We start from the raw sequence: 18,901 nt of genomic DNA, 5'->3' as shown, positions 1-18,901 counted from the left end.
ACTAGTGTTTATACAGAGCTTGGAAGAACATCATTTCAAGATGTGTAGGGGTGGCAACATCTATGTGCTGGGCATGAACACTTTAAGAAGACACAGCAACACCACCTCCTGCCCTTGCCTGTCTCTTTCTCATCCATGAGGTGTAGCCAGCAATTCTGCAAAATTTTCTGGAGTCCTGTCATCCAAAAATAAACAACAACAGCATCATGTCTGGACGTCGAGTGTTCACAAAGCTATGTGATTCTCCAACATTAGTAATGAAACCCCTAATGTTGGCCGACAGGATGCTGATAGACTGGCTCTCATGATGAAGTGGTCAGCTTGAGGTGGTGGGGTGTAGGGAATGTAAGGTGCCTGCCCTGTGAGAGGTAGGCACTGAGGCAGCTGCAGGATGTAGGTCTGTGGTCTTAGAGGAGGCCCAATCCTACCTGCTGGGCTGGGATAGGAGTAGCTAAGTGGGTGACGTGTGAGAGTGTTTCCAATTCAGAGAGATCCTGCTGGTTTGTTCTGAGAACAGGTCTCTAAACAGGTGGCCCTGTCTGTCAAGTTCCTTTTCTTCCTTGACACTGGTCCTCCTTATGTCCTTTCTTGTAGCAGTAGTTACACCTGGTATCTCGCAGGCAGTTGTTGGCAGAGTGCCCTTCCGGTGACAGCGAGAGCACAGCCTAGGTGCCTGGGAGGGTGGACTAGGATTTGTTGCACCTCCTGTGTTTCGCAGATTTGTCCTCAGATTCTGCCGCTGGAACTGTGTTAGTGGAGGGTGAGACGGTGTAGATGTCTTCCTCCACCACGTCCTCCTCCACGTCCTCTACCCCCTGCCCTCTACCAGTTCTGACAGATGTGTCCCCTGCTGTTCGTACTTCGGCGCAGTAGGTGATCAGGTGCAGTGATAGTTCCCTGATCACTAACTGCACCTTCGTCTCTGGTGGAGAAACTCCGGCTCAGAACTTGCTGTCGAAACACTACTACCAGATTCTAGAATAGTATCGGCAGGTGTGCTGACAGGTGTAGGATCAGAGATGGTATGTGCACTGTCAAGTAGACTGGCAGTGGCTGAAGCAGAGATGTCAGGTGTAGGAGAATTCAACAGATCCAAGGCTTCCCAATGTTGCTTGGAAGAGGATTAGTTCCCTCTGTGGTGGTCAGAGGAATTGTGTTAGAATTCCCAAAGGTAGTGTTTTGAACTCTGCCAGTCTGTGGGACCTTAGCGATGACAGAATTCCACCAGTCGTTTACCCCTGAGTTAAGCTCAGTGTGGGACTTCCAGTCTTTGTCAATAGTGTCGCCATCAGCTGAGCAGCTTATGTCACTTGATGCAGGCTTGCACTGACCTTCTACAATAGCTTGTAGGTTATCTAATGATTTGAGGAGCTCATGAAGTGCTTCCCTGTGATGGATTATCTTAGCTCTCTCTCTCTCTCTCTCTCTCTCTCTACAACAGATTCACATGTTGACAAGTGTGTCAATTATCAAGCTGTCAGCGTTCAAAACCATCTATACGAACTCCATTCTGATGTTTTAATAAAACTCACCTTGCACCTCTGATAAATTTTGTATTCACTGTTGATATCCAACTGTTTGGTTGACAGTTCAGCTTCTTGAAGACGGTTAGTATAGTTCTTGAGACAGACAGCCTTGGCTAGGTCGTCACTGAACGGTGAACTAAACAAAGGTGGAGTCAACTTCAAGGCAAACTTGCTATTATCACTGCCATCTACGTCCAGGTGCAGATCAAAGAATGGCGCACTGTACCAAATAAACGACAAATGTTATACATTATATCCACACTATACATTGTTATTAACACTTATAACTTTTGAATCAGGTTAATATTCTTGGCCTAAATTATTTTTAACAGTTGAGTTACTTTGCAGTTTTAATTTTTTATAATCATGACTGATTTCGACTGCATCCTACCGCTAGGCTTTAAATAATAATTAGTTCCTAGGATCCCAGTGGAAATAAGTCACTTTAACTTTTTTTGGGGTTATCCAGGAGGGTAATTTACACATATGTTACTGTGATAACTGTTATTACCTAAATTTGGGTAATTGTACTAATGTTTACTTGTACCTAAATAAACTTTGTTATTCGTGTGATGAGCAGTGACGTAAGTGGCTGTATCACGCATCAAAGGTACGTAATAATTTTTACATTCCAATATATATATATATACTGGTCATATAGACAGAGATAAACTATTGTTGTTTTGGTACCATGTTTGCTGTGTCACTGTAGTATAGAAGTACAGAGTGCACTGTATATCGTCCCATTGTACACCATAGAAGCAGTGTGCATTATTAATTGTATCAGTGTACACTATGGTAGTACTGTTAGAAGTATAATACTTGTAGAGTTGTATAGGCATTGATAGTAGCTTACAGTCACCTTCCATGTTTAAGCCTCGATGCATCTTGCGCATGAGCAGATACTTTTTTTCCTCTCATCAAACCTAGGCAGGCTGGGCTCCCCAAGTAATATAATAATATCTTATTTCTACAAGTATATGTACATGGTATACAAGCCTAGCTGACATCATTGACATACTATTATAGTGAAAGCGTCTTGTTATTGCCTGGAGTTTCCCTGGAGAGAGTTTCGGGGGTCAACGCCCCCGCGTCTCGGTCTGAGACCAGGCCTCATGGTGGATCAAGGTCTGATCAACCAGCCTGTTACTGCTGGTCTCACGCAAGCTGACGTACGAACCACAGTCCGGTTGGTCAGGTACTGACTTTAGGTTCTTGTCCAGTGCCTTCTTGAAGACAGCCAGGGGTCTATTGGTAATCCCCCTTATGTATGCTGGGAGGCAGTTGAACAGTCTTGGGCCCCGGACACTTATTGTGTTGTCTCTCAATGTACTCGTGGCGCCCCTGCTTTTCATTGGAGAAATGTTGCCTCTCCTGCCGAGTCTTTTGCGGGTTATTTGTGTGTTGTTCATATGGAGTGATTTTCGTGTGCAGGTTTGGTGCCAATCCCTCCAGGACCTTCCAAGTATATATTATTATGTATCTCTCTCGCCTGCATTCGAGGGAATACAGATCAAGGACCTTCAACCGTTCCCAGTAGTTTAGATGCCTTATCGCACTTATGTGTGCCGTGAAAGTTCTTTGCACACTCTCCAGGTCTGCAATGTCGCCATAGCCTTGAAGGGGGGCAGTTAGTGTACAGCAGTATTCCAGCCTAGAGAGCACAAGCGATTTGAAGAGAATCATCATTGGCTTGTCATCCCTATTTTGAAGGTTCTCATTATCCATCCTATCATTTTCCTAATGGATGAGGTAGACACATTGTTGTGGTCTTTGAAGGCGAGATTCTCTGACATTATCACCCCAGGTCCTTCACATTACTGTTCCGCTCTATTGTATGGTTAGAATTTGTCGTATACCCTGATACATTTTTAATTTCTTCAAGATTCCCATATCTGAGTATTTGAAATTTCTCCTCGTTGAACTTTATTTTCTTTTGAGTGGCCCATTCGAAGATTTGGTTGATGTCCGCTTGGAGTCTCACGTTGTCTTCGATGGAGGTCACTGCCATGTTAATCCGAGTGTCATCCGCAAAGGAGGACACGAGCTATGGCTTACATCTCTGTCTATTTCAGAAATGAGGATGGGGAATAGAATGGGAGCGAGTACTGTGCCTTGTGGAACAGAGCTTTTTACCGTAGCTACCTCAGACTTGACTCTGTTGACTATTACTCTTTGTGTTCTACTTGTCAGGAAGTTCTAGATCCATCTACCAACTTTTCCCGTTATTCCTTTATCACATTTTGTGTGCTATTACACCATGGTCACACTTGTCGAAAGCTTTTGCAAAGTTTGTGTATACTACATCTGTATTTTGTTTATCCTCTACAGCATCCAGGACCTTGTCATAGTGGTCCAGTAGCTAGGACAGGCAGGAGCGACCTGTTCTGAACCCGTCTTGCCCTGGGTTGTGTAATTGATGGCGATCTTGCTTCTTAGAACTCTCTCAAAGATTTTTATAATATGGGATGTTAGTGCTATCGGTCTGTAGTTCTTTGCAATTGCTTTACTGCCACCTTTGTGGAGTGGGGCTAAGTCTGTTGTTTTTAGTGTGTGTGGGATGACCCCTGTGTCCATGCTGAGCATTTCGGACAAACTAGGCAGTTTTGTCCCAGTATGCGACCCACACCAGTCAACTAACACCCAGGTACCCATTTTACTGATGGGTGAACATGGAAAACCGGTGTAAGGAAACACGCCCAATGTTTCTACCCTCGCTGGGAATCGAACCCGGCCACCGGCCACCGTAATAACGTCTTCGTATAACAGTCTAAACTAAAGTTTTGTTAGTAACCATTCGCCCCTCCATGAACACCACGATATCATTTGTAGTGGTGTCCTTGGAAAGGCGACTGTTCACGAAGGAGAAGGTTGATAGTTATACGGAGGCGTTATTGTTGATATTATGGTGCCCGTGACCAGGTAGGCAACGCTCTTGCTTCACACGCTGAGTATCCGTGGTTCGATCCCCGGCAAGGGTGGAATTATTGGGCGTTTCCTTATCTCTATTGTCCCATTCACCTAGCAAGTACGTACCTGGGTGTTAGTCGACTGGTGTGGGTCGCACCCTGGGAACAAGATGACTCCGATGGAAATAAGAGAGACATTCTCTCGATGACGCACTGCTTTCTTGGGTGGCTAACCCTCCTGGGTTAAAAAAAAGAGTAGCGCATCCGCTGCATGCGTCCAGTGGATTAGGGCGTCATGTGTTGTCGCCCACCATGAGGCAGGCCAAAGCAGCATGGGTTCGAGTCCTTGGCTAGTGCAGTGTTGCTATTGATCAATACCACTCGTTCGTGGTCACAATAATATATATATATATATATATATATATATATATATATATATATATATATATATATATATATATATATATATATATATATATATATATATATATATATGTAAAACTGGTCAATTAGCAAGAACTCATTTAAAATTAAGTCCTTTATAAAATTTTCTCTTATACTTTTTTTTTTTTTTTCGCCGGTACACTCCCGGCCCGGGTCTTTTCCAAGTAGTGGTGACCCGGCCTTGGCTCCCTATCTGGGGAGTGTCTCGAGACTTAAGTCTCCCATGGGAGGAGGTACAAGTACCTCCTCATCTTTGGGACCACGTGTCCCCAGGCCTAGCCACATTCCCCGCCCTCACGGGGCTCGTAGGGAGAAGCTAGGCCTCTGGTCTGCCATCTACCCCGCCTCAAAGGGGCTCGTGGGGATGGCAGTCTTATGAGCTGCAGGTGGTAGCAAGCTCAGGCTCTCTTATACGTTTAAAGATGTATTTTTTTTCCTTAATGTTAATGTAAAAATTTATAATTTTGCACTAAAAGAATCTTAGAAAACTTACCTAACCTTATTATAACAAGAGTAATTTATTTTAGCCTAACCCAACTAAATATATTTTAGATTTGTTTACAATAATTTAATACTAAACAAACACAGTGAAATATATTTTTTTTGTTAGGTTCAGAAAGATTTTGACGAAATTATTCCATACACAAATTTTCGCTTGTCCTATATGGCAAGATGAGCGTTGCCATTTAAGCCAAGGTCGCAAGTTCTGCCTATTCGGCACAACATATATATATATATATATATATATATATATATATATATATATATATATATATATATATATATATATATATATATATGTGTGTGTGTGTGTGTGTGTGTGTGTGTGTGTGTGTGTGTGTGTGTGTGTGTGTGTGTGTGCGCTTCGTGACTCTACATACTATGGTTTGTACTACATGACTGTACATAGAACAGTCTCTGTGCTAAAAACTGCATATAATTGTTTTTTGACGCACAAGGTTATAAATACAGTTTTTTAAAAGTCAATTTTTTGCTAACCTAACTTGTATGTTAGTGAAGAAAACATCACTATTCAAGAGTAACCTAATTAAGCTGAGTCTTGATGATGATTTTAAAAAATACTCACAAGTGCAACTTCATCATGTTGGCCAAACAAGTCGTCAAATTGAACTTCGTGTCGTACTCAGGCAATAATTCGTCTTTCTTTAGTGCTGGATTAGGATTAAACTCAAAGGAAACATTGCTGAATAGGTTCCTAGCCTGTTCCAAGCGTTCAGTTTCGTTGTAGTCGAGTGTAAACGTCAAGCAGCTGTTGTAGTACTGTTGTATTGGTTCGGCAACAGAGTCACTCGGGGAACCACTCACCAACTTATCTGTAGACACAGTGACGCAAAATACAATGCAAAGATCGGTATTAATAGCTCCTGTGTTTTTGGCAGATGTTAGGTTTTCAATTATCATGCAACTCACCTTAGCACCCAAGATTATTTTTGGGGGATAAATGGATTCGACATTGATATGAGGTCCAAGTCCAAATCTGCAGTACAAGTGTGGGACTAATTAGACATGACTGTAAAGTGCAACAACGTGCACGTATTAATATTAAATTAATAACTAGTTTAAGCACTAGCTTAACCACTAGTTTAGCTACTAGTTTAACCTCTTACCTAGCCACTTGCTTAATTAACCACTAGTGTGAGAGAGTGAAATTCTGAGTAGTGTATCAGCCCTTGTTGACGTGATGAATAACACACAGCTGGTGTTGTACATTAATCTTATACATCAACTTGCCGGCATTATATACCATTGATTAAATTTTTCTTGTTTACTTGTTCATACAAGCGAGGCTTCGCTAGAGGATAAAATAGTGAAAGGAGACATAAATGAGAGGAAAAGTAGTATTAATGTCCATAAATAGCTACTGAAGAATAAATCTGATAGGCAGTGATCATGTAGAGGTATATCAGAACCAGTTTACGTAAATACTATGACAACGGAAGAATTGAGGACCGGGTGATGGATGAGACACATTGATTGATACCTTAATATTGATATTAGTGAAATGAAACTTAGTAGTGTAAGATTAAGGGAACTATATAACAGCCCTTGTTTACCTTCAAATAAGTCACGTTGTATCAGCACACACAACACTCTCAAATATAAATATATCAAATATATACATTCTTGTTTCATAGCACCGGGGGTATCCCACCCAGGCAGGGTGACCCAAAAAGAAAAACTAAAGTTTTTCTTTTTAATTATAGTAATATATAGAGGAGAAGGGGTTACTAGCCCCTTGCTGCTGGTATTTTAGTCGCCTCTTACGACACGCATGGCTTACGGAGGAAGAATTCTGTTCCACTTCCCCAGAGAGATAAAAGGAAATAAACAAGAACAAGAACTAGGAAAAAAATAGAATGAATATCAAAATGGTATACAATACCGACAAGTTGGTAGGTAAGACACATAGGCAACATTTAGGCAACTTTATTCCGAAACGTTTCGCCTACACAGTAGACTTCTTCATTGCTTGACTGAAGACGCCTACTATGTAGGCGAAACGTTTCGGAATAAAGCTGCCTATATGTTGCCTATGTGTCTTACCTACCAAAAAAAATAGAAGAAAACCCAGAAGGATGTTTACCTGGAGTTTACCTGGAGAGAGTTCCGGGGGTCAACGCCCCCGCGGCCCGGTCTGTGACCAGGCCGCATAGTGGATCAGCGCCTGATCAACCAGGCTGGTACTGTTGGCTGCACGCAATCCAACGTACGAGTAACAGCCCGGCTGGTCAGGTACCGATTTTAGGTGCTTATCCAGTGCCTGCTTGAAGACAGCCAGGGGTCTATTGGTAATCCCCCTTATGTATGCTGGGAGGCAGTTGAACAGTCTCGGGCCCTTGATACTTATTGTGTTGTCTCTTAACGTGCTAGTGACACCCCTGCTTTTCATTGGGGGATGTTGCATCGTCTGCCGAGTCTTTTGCTTTCGTTGTGAGTGATTTTCGTGTGCAAGTTCGGTACTAGTCCCTCTAAGATTTTCCAGGTGTATATAATCATGTATCTCTCCCGCCTGCATTCCAGAGAGTACAGGTTCAGGAACTTCAAGCGCTCCCAGTAATTGAGGTGTTTTATCTCCGTTATGCGCGCCATGAAGGTTCTCTGTACATTTTCTAGGTCAGCAATTTCACCTGCCTTGAAAGGTGCAGTTAGTGTGCAGCAATATTCCAGCCTAGATAGAACAAGCGACCTGAAGAGTGTCATCATGGGCTTGGCATCCCTAGTTTTGAAGGTTCTCATTATCCATCCTGTCATTTTTCTAGCAGATGCGATTGATACAATGTTATGGTCCTTGAAGGTGAGATCCTCCGACATGATCACTCCCAGGTCTTTGACGTTGGTGTTTCGCTCTATTTTGTGGCCAGAATTTGTTTTGTACTCTGATGAAGATTTAATTTCCTCATGTTTACCATATCTGAGTAATTGAAATTTCTCATCGTTGAACTTCATATTGTTTTCTGCAGCCCACTGAAAGATTTGGTTGATGTCCGCCTGGAGCCTTGCAGTGTCTGCAATGGAAGACACTGTCATGCAGATTCGGGTGTCATCTGCAAAGGAAGACACGGTGCTGTGGCTGACATCCTTGTCTATGTCAGATATGAGGATGAGAAACAAGATGGGAGCGAGTACTGTGCCTTGTGGAATAGAGCTTTTCACCGTAGCTGCCTCGGACTTTACTCTGTAATAAAGTTGGTAGAATTACCGACAATATGTAAAGTAAAAGGACACAAGAGGTGTTTCTGGGTATGCCCAAATGAGGAAAATCTGTGGACTAAAATCACAAGGGTATTAAAAGAGGACAACATCAAAGCTGCTTTCATAGAAAACCTGGAAGCTTTCTACAACAGATGGGAACATAAAAAGTCTGGGCTGAATGGTACTGCCCTTGATACTGGCCATGTAGTCACAAACTGTGACTGTTCAACTGCCTCCCAGCACACATAAGGGGGATTACCAACAGACCCCTGGCAGTCTTCAAGCTGGCACTGGACAAGCACCTAAAGTCAGTTCCTGATCAGCCGGGCTGTGGCTCGTACGTTGGTTTGCGTGCAGCCAGCAGCAACAGCCTGGTTGATCAGGCGCTGATCCTGGAGTTTACCTGGAGAGAGTTTCGGGGGTCAATGCCCCCGCGGCCCGGTCTGTGACAAGGCCTCCTGGTGGATCAGCGCCTGATCAACCAGGCTGTTGCTGCTGGCTGCACGCAAACCAACGTACGAGCCACAGCCCGGCTGATCAGGAACTGACTTTAGGTGTTTGTCCAGTGCCAGCTTGAAGACTGCCAGGGGTCTGTTGGTAATCCCCCTTATGTGTGCTGGGAGGCAGTTGAACAGTCTCGGGCCCCTGACACTTATTGTATGGTCTCTTAACGTGCTAGTGACACCCCTGCTTTTCATTGGGGGGATGGTGCATCGTCTGCCAAGTCTTTTGCTTTCGTAGTGAGTGATTTTCGTGTGCAAGTTCGGTGCAAGATCCACCAGGAGGCCTGGTCACAGACCGGGCCGCGGGGGCATTGACCCCCGAAACTCTCTCAAGGTAAACTCCAGGTAATGTGACATTTATTGTGGCAACGTTTCGCTCTCCAGGAGCTTTATCAGGCCATTACAAACAATACACGGACACAGAGGGTATATAAAGGCTCAGAGTGAGGTGTAATACTAGTGAGGTACCATTTAGATGTTCACTAGTGGTAGTGGTAGTAGTAGTAGTAGTAGTAGTGGTAGTGACAAAAGTAATACAATATGGTAGAGCAATTAATTCGTACATGAGTAAAAGGATATAAAAGCTATTACTTGGGTAACATAAAAATAGGTTGGACAAATATATAGAGTGGAAAGAGGCAGCTTGTTTCAGTGTTCACTCTCTGTAATGTGCTTTGTGTAGTATAACAGGAGAGATGAACATCAAAATGGTATACAATACCGACAGGTTCGTAGGTAAGACACATAGGCAACAGTTAGGCAACTTTATTCCGAAACGTTTCGCCTACACAGTAGGCTTCTTCAGTCGAATACAGAAAGTAGGCAGGAACAGTAGAGATGTGAAGACGATGTAATCAGTCCATCACCCTTGAAGTCGTAGAATCTCAAATTCTACGACTACAAGGGTGATGGACTGATTACATCGTCTTCACATCTCTACTGTTCCTGCCTACTTTCTGTATTCGACTGAAGAAGCCTACTGTGTAGGCGAAACGTTTCGGAATAAAGTTGCCTAACTGTTGCCTATGTGTCTTACCTACCAACCTGTCGGTATTGTATACCATTTTGATGTTCATCTTGTCAGACACTGCAACACATGGCCTCTTGGTACAGAAAATGCCTTAGACAACCCTTTCAAGTGAGAACTGTTGGATCTGAGAGGGACCTGACTTCTCAGTGGCTACACTCTCACTACTACTACTACTACTCTGCACCTCTCCTTCCGACAGTATTTAAGTCTCCGCACTGTCGCTTGATCTTCAGATAGTTCCTGACTATGGAACTGAACTTCTCCAGGCCGAGGGACTGACAACCTCAAATTCTACGACTTCAAGGGTGATGGACTGATTACATCGTCTTCACATCTCTACTGTTCCTGCCTACTTTCTGTATTCGACTGAAGAAGCCTACTGTGTAGGCGAAACGTTTCGGAATAAAGTTGCCTAACTGTTGCCTATGTGTCTTACCTACCATAACAGGAGAGACTATGTGATGGCAGGGTTTACTGTTTTCAGGAGGATTCTTGCTAAGACTTCGGAGATGGTGAAGCTGCCGTTGTTTTGTTATTGTATTGTTATTTGTCCAACCTATTTTTATGTTACCCAAGTAATAGCTTTTATATCCTTTTACTCATGTACGAATTAATTGCTCTACCATATTGTATTACTTTTGTCACTACCACTACTACTACTACTACTACCACTACCACTAGTGAACATCTAAATGGTACCTCACTAGTATTGCACCTCACTCTGAGCCTTTATATACCCTCTGTGTCCGTGTATTGTTTGTAATGGCTTGATAAAGCTCCTGGAGAGCGAAACGTTGCCACAATAAATGTCACATTAGTTGCACTTGTGTCCTTTTACTTTACAGACTTTACTCTGTTGACTACTACACTTTATGTTCTGTTTGTGAGGAAATTATAGATCTATCTACCAACTTTTCCTGTTATTCCTTTAGCACGCATTTTGTGCGCTATTACGCCATGGTCACACTTGTCGAAGGCTTTTGCAAAGTCTGTATATATTACATCTGCATTCTTTTTGTCTTCTAGTGCATCTAGGACCTTGTCGTAGTGATCCAGTAGTTGGGACAGACAGGAGCGACCTGCTCTAAACCCATGTTGCCCTGGATTGTGTAACTGATAGGTATCTAGATGGGTGGCGATCTTGCTTCTTAGGACCCTTTCAAAGATTTTTATGATATGGGATGTTAGTGCTATCGGTCTGTAGTTCTTTGCTATTGCTTTACTGCCCCCTTTGTGGAGTGGGGCTGTCTGTTGTTTTTAATAACTGTGGGACTACCCCCGTGTCCATGCTCCCTCTCCATAGGATGGTAAAAGCTCGTGATAGGGGCTTCTTGCAGTTCTTGATGAACACAGTTCCATGAGTCTGGCCCTGGGGGCAGAGTGCATGAGCATGTCATTTATCGCCTGTTCGAAGTCATTTGGCGTCAGGATAACATCAGACAGGCTTGTGTTTACCAAATTCTGTGGCTCTCTCATAAAAAATTCATTTTGATCTTCGACTCTCAGTCTGGTTAGCGGCTTGCTAAAAACTGAGTCATATTGGGACTTGAGTAGCTCACTCATTTCCTTGCTGTCATCTGTGTAGGACCCATTTTGTTTAAGTAGAGGCCCAATACTGGATGTTGTTCTCGACTTATTTGGCATAAGAAAAAAAATACTTTGGGTTTCTTTCGATTTCATTTATGGCTTTTAGTTCTTCCCGCGATTCCTGACTCCTATAAGATTCCTTTAGCTTAAATTCGATGTTTGCTATTTCTCTGACCAGTGACTCCCTACGCATTTCAGATATATTGGCCTCTTTCAGCCGCTCTGTTATTCTTTTCCGTCGCATGTAAAGGGAGCGCCTGTCTCTTTCTATTTTACATCTACTCCTCCTTTTTCTTGAAGGAATAAGCCTTGAGCATACATCGAGTGCCACCGAGTTAATCTGTTCTAGGCATAAGTTGGGGTCTGTTTTGCTTAGTATATCTTCCCAGCTTATATCATTTAGGACTTGGTTTACTTGGTCCCACTTTATGCTCTTGTCATTTAAGTTGAATTTGGTGAAGGCTCCCTCGTGACTAATCTCATTTTGTCGGTCTGGGGCTCCACGCATACATGTCTGAACCTCGATTATGTCGTGATCTGAGTGTATTGTTTTTGATATGGTGACATTTCGTATCAGATCATCACTCTTAGTGAAGATGAGGTCAAGTGTATTCTCCAGTCTAGTAGGCTCTATTATTTGCTGGTTTAAGTTGAATTTTGTGCAGAGATTTAAAAGCTCGTGTGTGTGTGAGTTCTCGTCAGAGCTGCCTCCTGGTGTTATCACTGCAACAATATTATTTGTTATATTCCTCCATTTTAGGTGCCTCAAGTTGAAATCCCCCAGGAGCAAGATACTGGGGGCAGGAGATGGAAGATTTTCCAGACAGTGGTCAATTTTTAACAGCTGTTCCTGGAATTGCTGGGGCGCTGCATCCGGAGGCTTGTAGACTATTACAATGACTAGGTTTTGGTTCTCGATCTTTACTGCTAAAACTTCCACTACATCATTTGAGGCACTTAGCAGTTCTGAGCAAATAAGTGACTCTGCGATATACAGGCCAACCCCCCCCCCCTTTTTTTTTTTGCCTGTTCACTCTGTCGCATCTGTATAGGTTGTAACCTGGGATCCATATTTCGTTGTCCAAGTGATCCTTATGTGGGTCTCTGTGAAAGCCACGAACATTGCGTTTGCCTCTGCAAGCAGTCCACGGATGAAAGGTATTTTGTTGTTCGTTGCTGGCTTTAGACCTTGTATATTTGCAAAGAAGAATGTCATCGGACTGGTGGTATTGTTGGTACTGGGGGAGGACTTTTTTTTTCTGGCACTAGTGTATATATATATATATGCTTGTAAATGCATGTGTAGTGTGACCTAAGTGTAAGGAGCAGTAGCAAGACGTACCTGAAACCTTGCATGTTTATGAGACAGAGAAAAGACACCAGCAATCCTACCATCATGTAAAACAAATGCAGGTTCTCGTTTTACACTCACTTGGCAGGACGGTAGTACGTCCCTGGGTGGTTGCTGTCTACCAATCTACTACCTAGTAAATATATATATATATGTCGTGCCGAATATGTAAAACTGGTCAATTAGCAAGAACTCATTTAAAATTAAGTCTTTTCTAAAATTTTCTTTTGTACGTTAAAAGATATTTTTTTTCATTAATGTTGATGTAAAAATTTATAATTTTACACCGAAAGGAACTTAGAAAACTTACCTAACCTTATTATAACAAGAACAATTTATTTTAGCCTAACCAAACTAATTATATTTTAGATTTGTTTACAATAATTTAATACTAAACTAACACAGTGAAATATATTTTGTGCGTTAGGTTCAGAATGATTTTGGCGAAATTATTGCATACACAAATTTTCACTTGTCCTATATGGCAAGATGAGCGTTGCTATTTAAGCCAAGATCGCAAGTTCTGCCTATTCGGCACGACATATATATATATATATATATATATATATATATATATATATATATATATATATATATATATATATATATATATATATATATATATATATATATGTTGTGCCGAATATGTAAAACTGGTCAATTAGCAAGAACTCATTTAAAATTAAGTCCTTTCTAAAATTTTCTCTTATACGTTTAAAGATATATTTTTTTCAATAATGTTAATGTAAAAATTTTTAATTTTGCACCAAAAGAATCTTAGAAAACTTACCTAACCTTATTATAAAAAGAATAATTTATTTTAGCCTAACCCAACTATATATATTTTAGATTTGTTTACAATAATTTAATACTAAACAAACACAGTGAAATATATTTTTTTCGTTAAGTTCAGAATGATTTTGGCGTAATTATTGCATACACAAATTTTCATTTGTCCTATATGGCAAGATGAACGTTGCTATTTAAGCCAAGATCGCAAGTTCTGCCTATTCGGCACGACATATATATGTATATATATATATATATATATATATATATATATATATATATATATATATATATATATATATATATATATATATATATATATAATATATATATATAATATATATATAATATATATAGTAAAGATTATACCAAAAAAGCATGTTTAGAAAGCCATTACTCACTTTTGATAAGATTATCAGCTTGCACTTTGGGGTCCTCAGGGTCGAGGAACAAGTCGTCTAAAACACCCCCGCACGAGTACTGATAAAAGTCCTGTGGACAGATAAAATCCAATTTAGGACATCCGTGTTTCTTTTCCTTTTATATACTCACCCAAATAATTCTTTCTCTTTTCGTCACCAAGATTCACAAATCAGTTTTGGCACACGAATGAACAATCCTTCGTACCTCACAGGGATCAACGTTGCCCAAGTCCATCATGTCCAACATTCTTGCAGCCAGTCGCTTGCAGGATGTAGTGTTGCATATACCCTCACCTGTTATAAAGAAAGAATCAAGAGTTACCACATTATCTCTGATAAATGAGAGGGAGGGTAATGGGCAAGTAATGTGCACCGTAACTCCGAATATCATGTAAAGAAATCCTTTCAAACAATAACCAAATTTCTGTAAACTCAGCATTGTAATCCTTATAGAGAATAAACTTTGAATTTTGAATTTGAATTTGAATTACAAACGTGTGAGCAACAGTAAAACTAAAGCCGACCTATCTTCTTTGCCTTTCCTGGTTCACCTGTGTCTTATTTTTTAAGTAAACATTTACATTCATACGTATACGCAGTATACGTATATTTTATATACGTATATTTTATTTCCACGATAAGCGGTTTTAAATAACAGGTATACCTGGATGGTGTTCCAGGGGCTAACGCCTTCACTCCATATTTATACACCCTTCAAGTCAACCTCTTAATGTCCAAAGCGCATCAATAACTCCTTCTCAGCACCTCCTTCTAATCTCCAAACAACGAATTCTCTGCATAATATTCACACCACAGATCACCCTCAGACGTGAAGTCTCCACTACCTCCAGCTTCCTCTAGAAGTAACATTCACATCTCATGTTTCAGTCATGTAAGAGTATTGTTACCACTATTCTCTCATACATTCTTCTTTTTGCCTCTATGGATAACTTTCCTTGCCTCAGCAGATTCATCAATGCACCAACCTTTTCCCTTCGTCAATTCTATGGTTCACTTCATCTTTCATAGACACATTCGCAGACAAGTCTACTCTCAGATGCCGGAACACTTTCACTCCTTCATACTTCCTGCTTCCAATCTTTCATTACCTAAAGTTTTTGTTACTCTTATCACCTTACTCTTTCCAATGTTCACTTTTAATTTCCTTTTACATATCTCCCCAAATTCGTCTACCAAACTCTGCACCTTCTCTTCAGAATCTCCCAAAAGCACCGTGTTATCAGCAAAAAGCAACTGGGATAATTCCCATCTTTACGTTCCTCTCCAAAGTGAATGTTTTTGGTGAATAGGCATTTGGTCCCAGAGCTGATGGCACTCGGAAGGTAAACGAGTTGTTTCACCTCCACTCCGCAAATACTGACCCACCAGAGATATCTGTGTCTTTCCTGGGTCATTACATGTGGAAGTGGCACATGCCTGGTTCTACCGACTCCGGGAACAGACCACAAATAACACTGGTCGCTCAGCTTTATGTGTGGTCTGGTATGATAGGTATTGTCCTGTGTACTTTTCCCCATGGTGCGAAAGTTCACGCATCATCTGGCATGAAATTAATATATATATATATATATATATATATATATATATATATATATATATATATATATATATATATATATATATATATATATGTGTGTGTGTGTGTGTGTGTGTATATATATACATATATACATGTATACATACATATATGTGTGTGTATAGGCGTACATACTTTTAGTCTCGTTGAAGATTGTTGTAGAGTTATCAGAAGTCGATTCATCTGTGGTAGTCATCAGAGTCGATTCATCAGTAGACTCCTCAGTTGTTAATGACCATGTGGATGATTCTTCAGTTGTTGCTAATAGAGTAGTGTCTTCTTCAGTTGTTGCAGACAGAGTAGTTTCTTCTTCAGTTGTTGCAGACAGAGTAGTTTCTTCTTCAGTTGTTGCAGACAGAGTAGTTTCTTCTTCAGTTGTTGCAGACAGAGTAGTTTCTTCTTCAGTTGTTGCAGACAGAGTAGTTTCTTCTTCAGTTGTTGCAGACAGAGTAGTTGTTTCTTCAGTTGTTTCAGATAGAGTAGTTGTTTCTTCAGTTGTTGCAGATAGAGTAGTTGTTTCTTCAGTTGTTGCAGATAGAGTAGTTGTTTCTTCAGTTGTTAAACGCAGTGTAGTTGGCTCCTGTGTTGTTGAGGTCATTGCTGCAGACTCGTCAGTTACTAGCACAGGATAGTCATCTGGAAACAGTAAGGAGATTGTGGCTGACTCTCACCGTGTTGTAGAACTTTTGTATTTCACTTGATGACATAGAAAGTATACCATGAATGTTAGATTACAGGTCACAAGAGCAATTAATGACACATTTATTAAAGCCACGATTTGCCCTCAAGTTAATAAATGCAATACATCGACACAGAGGTTATGTAAAGGGAACAAATTGAGGTGCAGAAAGAACATAAGCACCGCAGTAGTAGTAGTAGTAGTAGTAGTAGTAGTAGTAGTAGTAGTAGTAGTAGTAGTAGTAGTAGTAGTAGTAGTTTTGTTGTTGCTGTCAGGTTACTACAGACTTGATCGTTTTAAGGAAGATTCAGGCTAATATGTTAGAACTGATGACGCTATCGTTGTAATTGTGTCTGAAATAAAGGATAATGAAGCCTCAAGGTGTTTTCAAATATAAGTGTCAAATTCCCTAGTCGTTAAGAGGGCGCCATTCCATTTCATGAAGGGGATGGTGATGCTCTGTTGTACACATGCACTGTATAAGTTGTCACACGAACATGCTGTCTTTCCGACGTATACCTTGTCACAGCCTCCACAAGGGATTGTGTAAACATTTACATAACCTATTTCACGTTCTTCACATTGGTAATGGTGAAGCAGCCCTTGAAGGATATGCTGGTTGCCACGGCGACTCAAGTAATGCTTTTGTGAGTGCTTTGTAAGCTTTCAGGGCAATTTGGCTGTTGGGAAAGCAGATAATTTTGTTGTAGGTGGAGTCAGTGCGTAAAGCGCTCATGTCTAGCAGTCTTAATAAAGAAGGAAGAAAGTGTAGTTTGGTAAAGGTTTGGTGTATATAGAAGCATTCCTAGTCAAAAAACTCGGGGTTATAAATGCATAATGCTCTCAAGAGAAAGGCGATGATGATGCCTCAGTAGTCTTAGTGTAGTCTCCACACACTGACACCACTGTCAACAAAGTTATCATCCTTCCTTACAGATAAGTTGTCCAAAACGTCTTCAGAGTATTTGTACAAGGCAACATTAGAGTCGCCACAGCTTCCAGCTCATCTATCAGAGACTAAGCCAAATCCCAAGTGAAGAACTTTGCATTAGTCAATGCAGTTGTTACGTAATTCCTTGTGGAAGCTGTGACATAAAGGAAACCGCACGAAACTAAAGAACACGTTTGAACAAACAGATGTAAGCATGCAGATGTGACAACTTCAACAATGCGTCTGTACAACACTGGAACTCCACTAGCCACTTGATGAAATAGAACAGTACCTGCTTAGCAGTTAAGGAATCAGAACCCTGCCAAGGGAAATGCCTTAAGTGCCAATAATCTCCATTCCGGACACAGTCACACAGAATGAAGGCAGCGTCACCACTTCTGAAATATTTGTACGAATCCTTAGATAAAACGATACACTCCATCACCTGACAAGTCACTTCTACAACTACTAACCTGGATAAAGACACAAATCCAATGTGATGTAATCCTTTATTCACAACGTTTCGCCCACACAGTGGAATTTATCAAGTCACAAACAGATCAGTTTGTGACTTGATAAAACCCACTGTGTTGGGCAAAACATTGTCAATAGTGAAGCATTATGTTACATTTGTGTCCTTATCCATCTTGTCGGTATTTTACTGCACGACTACTAGAGTGAACCAGTAGGTCTACTGCACGACTACTAGAGTGAACCAGTAGGTCTACTGCACGACTACTAGAGTGAACCAGTAGGTCTACTGCACGACTACTAGAGTGAACCAGTAGGTCTACTGCACGACTACTAGAGTGAAACAGTAGGTCTACTGCACGACTACTAGAGTGAACCAGTAGGTCTACTGCAGTACTTACCTTTCATACAATGTTTCCTGTTTACACCTTACCGGTTTTGTGCTGATTATTTTGACCTGATAAAGTCCTCGGAGAGTGTAACGTTCTCTTTCCTAACATATTCTCGGAAATTTGATTATTTATACATACCTTCAGTAGTATATGTGACTGACTGCTTAGTTGTTGAGGAAAGTGTAGTTGGCTCTACTGTTGTAGGAGCCAGAGGGGTGGTGGTGGTGGTAGTAGGAGCCGCAGTGGTGGTGGTGGTAATAGTAGTAGTAGGAGCCGCAGTGGTGGCGGTGGTGGTAGTAGTAGTAGGAGCCGCAGTAGTGGTGGTGGTAGTAGTAGTGGAAGCAGTAGTAGATGTAGCAGGAGCCCCGGCAATGGTGGTAGTGGTAGATGTGGTTTGTGTTACTGCATCTGTTATCACGTCAGGAGGAGCTTCTCCTCTACTCTTAGCCTGGTCAACCTGAGGAAATGTCAACCTCGGGAAGCATGATTTACTTGCCAGAATAAATAATGTAGGTGTTTATTCAACAACTGCTATGATTTCAATTGTAATAGTTAC

The 18,901-nt window shown here is 41.2% G+C and overlaps 1 protein-coding gene across 2 annotated transcripts in view; it reads right to left on the bottom strand.

Annotated features, from left to right (window-relative positions):
• Positions 1-18,901, bottom strand: part of LOC128692828 (neprilysin-1-like) — a 134,522-nt gene that overhangs the window by 81,997 nt on the left and 33,624 nt on the right. For both annotated transcript variants that reach the window (XM_070092175.1, XM_070092176.1), the window contains exons 3-8: positions 18,484-18,802; positions 16,008-16,508; positions 14,481-14,569; positions 14,255-14,345; positions 5,967-6,213; positions 1,533-1,746 (exon numbers count right to left, since the gene is read on the bottom strand). In XM_070092175.1, coding sequence (XP_069948276.1) covers positions 1,533-1,746; positions 5,967-6,213; positions 14,255-14,345; positions 14,481-14,569; positions 16,008-16,508; positions 18,484-18,802 — 1,461 coding nt within the window. The remainder of the gene's footprint in view (positions 1-1,532; positions 1,747-5,966; positions 6,214-14,254; positions 14,346-14,480; positions 14,570-16,007; positions 16,509-18,483; positions 18,803-18,901) is intronic.

This window comes from Cherax quadricarinatus, chromosome 38 (assembly GCF_038502225.1).
Source record: "Cherax quadricarinatus isolate ZL_2023a chromosome 38, ASM3850222v1, whole genome shotgun sequence".
Lineage (NCBI taxonomy): Eukaryota > Metazoa > Arthropoda > Malacostraca > Decapoda > Parastacidae > Cherax > Cherax quadricarinatus.
The sequence above is the reverse complement of the archived record's forward strand: the minus strand, read 5'-3'. Positions and strand labels throughout refer to the sequence as shown.